This window comes from Chenopodium album, chromosome 1 (genome assembly GCF_948465745.1).
Source record: "Chenopodium album chromosome 1, dcCheAlbu1.1, whole genome shotgun sequence".
Classification (NCBI taxonomy): Eukaryota; Viridiplantae; Streptophyta; class Magnoliopsida; order Caryophyllales; family Amaranthaceae; genus Chenopodium; species Chenopodium album.
In genome coordinates, this window is record NC_137834.1 from 35,050,934 (window position 1) to 35,057,363 (window position 6,430).

A 6,430-nucleotide genomic window follows, 5' to 3' on the forward strand; every position below is an offset into this window, starting at 1 on the left:
CCAGGACAGCATTAGTAACATCATTACCAATAATATGCCAGGCAGCTTTGAAGAACTTGCTGGAAAACCCATCAGGACCAGGAGCCTTATCATCATCAATACTCCAAAGAGCAGATTTGACATCATTCTCAGAAAAGGTTCTACAAATAGACAACCCTTTCTCATCAGATAACCTATTACCCTCATCTATAACTGCAGAATGAATGGTACCCTGCATCTCAACTTCAGTTCCAAGTAACCCTTGGTAATAATCCAGGAAAGCCTCACACACCTCTTTAGGGTCAGAAGTCACCTCCCCCATATTGTTCACAATGGAATAAACATTATTCTGAAGTCTTCTCTTCCTTATCACAGCATGGAAGAAATAAGAATTCATATCACCTTCTTTAAGCCAATGAACCTTGGCTTTTTGCTTCAAAAAGTTGTACCTATCCAGGTGAGTTTTAGCATACCTCACCCTAGCTTCCCTCTCCATATCAATCAGGTTCTCATTGTCAGGCTCAGCTTAAAGCTTCATTTGAATTTCCAGCAAAGCCTTCTCAGCTACAACATCCTCAGTTTCAATGCAAGTATAATTCACCATTTTCAAACTTTTGAAAACTTTTTTCAATTCTTTCAGCTTCCTAACACACTGGAACATTAAAGTTCCATCAATATTAATCTCCCAGGCTTGCTTAACAGCATCAAAAAAATCTGGAGAATCCACCCATATATTAACAAATCTAAAGGGCTTCTTGACTTGAACACTAGAGTCAAACAAGTTCATAACACAAGGGCAATGATCCATTAAGCCTTCAGGAAAAAAAGTAGCCTGCATATCTGGGAGTCTATCCATCCACTCACAGTTAACAATGATTCTGTCAATTTTAGTACAAACTCTATCACATCCAGATTGCTTATTACACCAAGTATAGAACATTCCCCCAGCAGCCCAATCAGTGAGATTGTTCTGTCTAAGGCAGGCTCTAAAAGGTTCCACTTCAGTCAGAAACACAGGACTACCAATTCTCTCAGTCAAATTCAAGATATTGTTAAAATCCCCACAAAGAACCCAAGGACTGTTCACACAATTACCTATCTCAGTAATTTGCTCCCAAAGCTTAAGCCTAGCCACAGCTTCATTCAAACCATAGACCATGGTGCAGAGAAAACTAACACCAGTGCCCTTATGACTAACCTGAAAGTGAATTAACTGATCTTCACATCTAATCACAAAAACATCAAAGATCTGAGGCATCCAAATAACCCAAATTCTTCCCCCCTTATGGTGAGAGTAATTAGCACACACAGACCACTCACTTCCCAGCCTATTAAACACCTCTCCAAACTTCACAGCCTTCACATTTGTTTCCGGAAGTCCAAATAGGCTAATCCCATGATGTCTAATGAACCATAAAACATCACAGAGTTTACTAGCCTTGTTTAGACCTCCAACATTCCAGAAACCGATCTTATCCATGAAATGAATAAGAGCATTCCCCCTCCTCCAGTATGATGAATCTATTACCACTGCTACTGATCAGGACAACACCAGATTTCAAACTTTGAGGTTGCTGATCTTCAACATCATTCTGTTGAGTAACATTCAAATTATTATTCTCATTATGAACCTTCTGAGTATCAGTCTTTTACACAGGTTTCCAAACTTTCTTCTGTCTGTCCTTGTTCTGGATTCTATCAGTCTGCATCTTCATCTTATTCCTCTTTTTCACCTTATGGTTAGGACAGTGAGCATCAAAATGTTCAATCCCACCACACACCTTACATATCCTAGGCCTCCATTCATACTTCAGGTCTTGTTTGATTGTATTACCATACTCATCCAAAAATTCAATGCAATCTGGTAAATCAACATTAAACTTCACCTCTACCATTCTTCTAGCATACTCCAATCTCTCCCTAGTAGTTGTTGCCTTATCAGTCTTGATAGGATTCCCTATCATACAGGCCAGTTTCATTAGAGTCTTCTGCCCCCAGTATTTCAATTTCAATCCAGACAGCCTAACCCAAATAGGTACTAAGTCCACTGGCTCAGCATCAAGGTCCATTCCAGCCACCCACTGCTTTGATATTACTGGTTTGCTGTCAAACCAAACAGGTCCAGCCCCCAACACTTTATCCCTCGCCTCAATAGTCCGAAATCGAACCAAGAATACTGCATTTGCCATAAGAGAGACTTTATCAATCGCATATTTTCCCCATAACCTTCTAGCAAACCCATTCACAATAGACAAGAGTGGTTTAGTACCAATTATATGACATACAATCGCTGAGTTCCAGAAATCAATCTCAGGCTGAACATCCTCAAAGGTAATTTGAACCTTGTCCCCCTTACCCTTATCAGAGGAACCCCCATTCACGTTCTTACCTCCATTAGACAGGTCTACCCCCTCATCCCTAGTCCCCCCAAACAAGTTTTCCCTCCAATTCAATCGAGCAATATCAACAGAACTGGGAGAACGAAAAACAGGGGAACTCAACTCGGGGTTCTCAGAAATTGGGGAAAACGTATTCATAGTACAATTAGAGTGTTTAGAGTGTTTTAGCATCAAAATAGGAGTATGATTATCCTTATTCAAGACACTATCACAGCATTCATCAGTTCGAAGCTCATCATAAATGGCGGATTCAAAGGATTGAATTACCTAGAGCCAGTTGTTAAACTCCTGTTGATGCTCACCACGCTCCTCCTCCATCATTCCATTCACCTGCATGGAGTTCTCCACAACTTCATCAAGCCAGCTCTGAACCGAAACATCTTCAGTAGCAATACTCTGTTCTTTCCTTTTCGTATAATTCCTAGTTTTGGGTCCAGAATTCTGCTTTGCTTTTTGCTTTTTGTTCGATTTTGAGCTTGATCCCTTGCTTCCCTTACCTTTCTTCCTCTTTGCCATAGAAATCGGATTGAGAATCGAAGCTCAAATTTGTGGGTTTCAATCGGATTTCCAACTTTCTCTCTCTAGATCTTAAGACTTTCTCTCTCTAGATCTTTTGACTTATAAATTTGTGTTTTTAAACTTTCTTTACAGAACGTGACGACTGCATGTCGATTACCGCCTGTATTTTTTTAGGATTGGCCTCAATCCCCCTTTGGTTAATCAGGAATCCGAGAAACTTCCCAGACTCAACACCAAAGACACACTTTTTTGGATTAAGCATGACCTTGTGCCGCCTGAGTGTGGCGAATGTTTCTCGGAGATCAGACCGGTGATCCGCCTGATGTTTGGATTTGACTATCATATCATCAGTGTATGCCTCTACACTCTTCTTAATCTGATTAATGAAGACTGTATTAATCATTTGTTGGAAGGTAGCATGCGCATTCTTTAAACCAAAAGGCATCACATTGTAACAGAATAACCCTGATCAGTGACGAATGCCGTCTTTTATTGATCCTTTTTCCATTGGGGAATCTGATGAAAGCCTGAATAGGAATTCAAAAAACTCATCAAGGCATGTCCGGCTGTGGAGTCGAGTAGACTATCAATCTTTGAAAGTCGATAACTATCCTTCGGACATGCTCTGTTCAAGTTAGTGTAATATACACACATGCGCTAGGTACCATTCGGCTTCTTTACAAGCACAACATTCGCAACTTAGTTAGGGAAGCTACATGGCCGAATGAACCCAGCGTCTAACAACTTTTTAACTTCGGCGGCTCCCGCCGGACTTCTTTCCTCGCCATGGTTTCTTTTCTTTTGCCGAATGGGCTTCTTTTTGGGATCCACAGCGAGTTTGTGGACAGCAAGATCCGGGCTGATGCCTGGCATTTTCTCCACTTCAAAGGCAAAAATATCTTTGAATTCTTTTCACAGTTGGTGCATATTTATGCCCAACTTAGCAAAAGCAGCCGTCCCCACCACAACAGTTCGCTTCTAGACAACTATCGTCCAGAGGAATATCAGTATACTCACAGTCGGTTGGGGACGGAGGTCATCTGACCGCTCCCCGGTCAGTGATTGCTATTGATTTTCTTTTTTTACCACCACTGGCGGATTTGGCTTTCGCTTTTAAACGGCTGGTGGGGCCGGATTGTCATCCTTGGCTTCAGCACGGTCAAATAGCTATTGGCCCCGTACGGCTGCAGCTGCCGCAGGCTTGACGTCTAAGAGATAGCATTCTCGGGCCGTCTTCTGGTCCCCGTTCAGGGAGCCAACAATCCCATCATCCCTCTCATACTTTACAAGCATAAGAGCTGGAATGATGACGGCCTTGCACTCGTTTGGAGTGGGTCGGCCAAGGATGAGGTTGTAGGCTGTCAGCTCCTCGACCACCAGGAGCCGAATGGTCATCTGCCGATCGCTACCTTTTTCTCCCAGTCGGATGGGCAAATCAATGCGTCCGACTGGATGCACAACTCCTCCCCCAAAGACCACTAGGGGATGGGAGACATATGTCATACTATCCGGCCTGTATTTTAGGTTGGATAGACATTTGTAGCTAATGATGTTTTAGGAGCTTCCTGTGTCAATCAAGATGCGACTAACCAATTGGTTGGCCACTTTGCATTCAATGACCACAGGGTCATCATGCGGCCGACAGACTTTGCCTCTGTCCTTTTTCAGTGATGATGACCTCGTGGAAGGCGGCTGTGCTGGCCGCCTATCCCTCATCAACAGAGTGGACCATCTTTCTCAGATGGTCCTTATTTCCCCAGATGGTTGGACCACCATCGGCGAAACCACCTACTATCCTATAAACGGGTTCTTCATTAATTTAAGAGCTGATAGCAGGCTGGAGAGTCTTTTTGCTTGACTTCCCAGGATTTGGTTTGGAAGCCACTTTGGACTTCACGTAGGATTTCACAACTCCTTTGTCGGCCAGACGGTCAAGCTCCCACTTGAGGTTGAAGTAGTCGTTGGTGTCATGGCCGACATCCTCATGGTAGTGACAGCGTTTGTTTTTGTTCCGATTTTCAGCGGATCCTTTCATAAGAGTCGGCTTCTCAAGAGTCAGCCGATCCGTAATCTCCATGAGGATGGAGTAGCTATCCTTGTGGAACTCGTACCTTGAAACGTACGGTTTCCACTCTTTCTTTTTCTTCTGGGCTGGCTTATCAGAGTTATCAACCGCCCAGATTTGTTTTCTCTTTTTTCTCTCTTTAGGTTTTAGAGACGGCTGAGCAGGCCGACTCTCCTTCCTTCGGTCAGACTTCTTAGAGTCCAACTGATTATTAGAGGAGCAGAGCTCGGTCGCCTGTATATAAGCGTCCGCCTCCATCGGGACTCCTTGGAGGGTGAAGATTTTCTTTCAGATGAGTTCGAACTTGAATGTCGACCCGTCCTTCAGACCTTTGAAAAAGTATGTGAAAGCCACTTCGTAAGACAGCCCTTGTATCTAGATTCTCACAAGATTGAACCGCCTAACGTATGAACGCAGCCCTTCTCTATCTCCCTGTTGCACATGGCCTAAATCAAGGCTCGTTTTCTTTAAAGGGATGTTCTTACAGAAGTTAGAAGCAAACAAGAATACAAGTGTCTTGAAGCTGTTTATGCAACCAGCCGTCAGGTTGCCAAACCACTACTGGGCTATGCCCTTTAGGGTAGCAGGGAAGCGTCGACACTAGGCGGCATGAGGTGGGTGTATGCCAGGAGGTTATCTTAAGGGTTGGAAGTACAATCATAGGTTCCAACCATGACATTTTAAACCTTGGTCGGCTGCTCAGCCTCAGCTATTTCCCTAGAGAACGCAGAGGGCTGCTCCCCAAGGTTTTGTAGCCGAAGCTGCCATTCCAAGGGCTGGTAATTATATGTCGCCTGTCTTCCGAAGAAGGCATGCTTGATTTAAGGTAAAGCAGGCGGTTAGTATTGTGGTTGTGCCACATAATGCGCGTAATTAATTATATGAGGCCCCGACTGTACGAAGGGGCCGCTTAAAAGAGTCCTCGGCCCGGAAGGAGAATTCCTCACCGAGGTGTTCTGGAAATTGTCATGGTAAGTCAACGTTGAAGCTGACTCTAACAGCTTCTGATTCCGTAGATGGTCGATGTACTGACGAGCATCAAGAAATGTCTGTTTGCTACCATCCGGCTGAATATGCCGGATGGCTTTCCTTTTCACTGTCTCAGGGAAACGGAGTCTTGATAGGTCTCGGACCGACTTCTGCTGCCCAGACGTGGCAGGCTTTGTGGCCGACTGCTCCTTTCTAGGGGCAGCCGTCCGCTTGTTGATTGGTCATTTGATTTCACCCCTAAGGCTACTCATGAATTTCATGAGCTCATCACGGGTGACTGGGGCTGATTCTGCCGCCTGGGAGGCATCAATCGCACCTTACTGGATCTAGGGGGCCTATTAGTACCCGCCTTGTTACCATTGCACTTTCGCCTGTCTTTCTGGTGGAGGCGCTTAGAGATGAGTGACCCATTAGGGGCCACATACCTTTCGACATCAGCGTCGTCACCTGAATCATGGTCCGTCTGGACATGTCCTTC

General features: G+C 44.4%; 1 protein-coding gene across 1 annotated transcript; it reads right to left on the reverse strand.

Annotated features, from left to right (window-relative positions):
* Positions 1-505: 505 nt before the first annotated feature.
* On the reverse strand, positions 506-1,459 carry LOC145631177 (uncharacterized). Its single transcript, XM_081683270.1, has one exon. The coding sequence runs from the start codon at positions 1,457-1,459 to the stop codon at positions 506-508; it is 954 nt and encodes a 317-aa protein (XP_081539396.1).
* Between the last annotated feature and the right edge of the window lie 4,971 nt (positions 1,460-6,430).

What these genes read in the sequence shown, in the direction of transcription:
- LOC145631177 (XM_081683270.1), bottom strand. Translation starts at nt 1,459, where the DNA reads ATGGATAAGATCGGTTTCTGGAATGTTGGAGGTCTAAACAAGGCTAGT.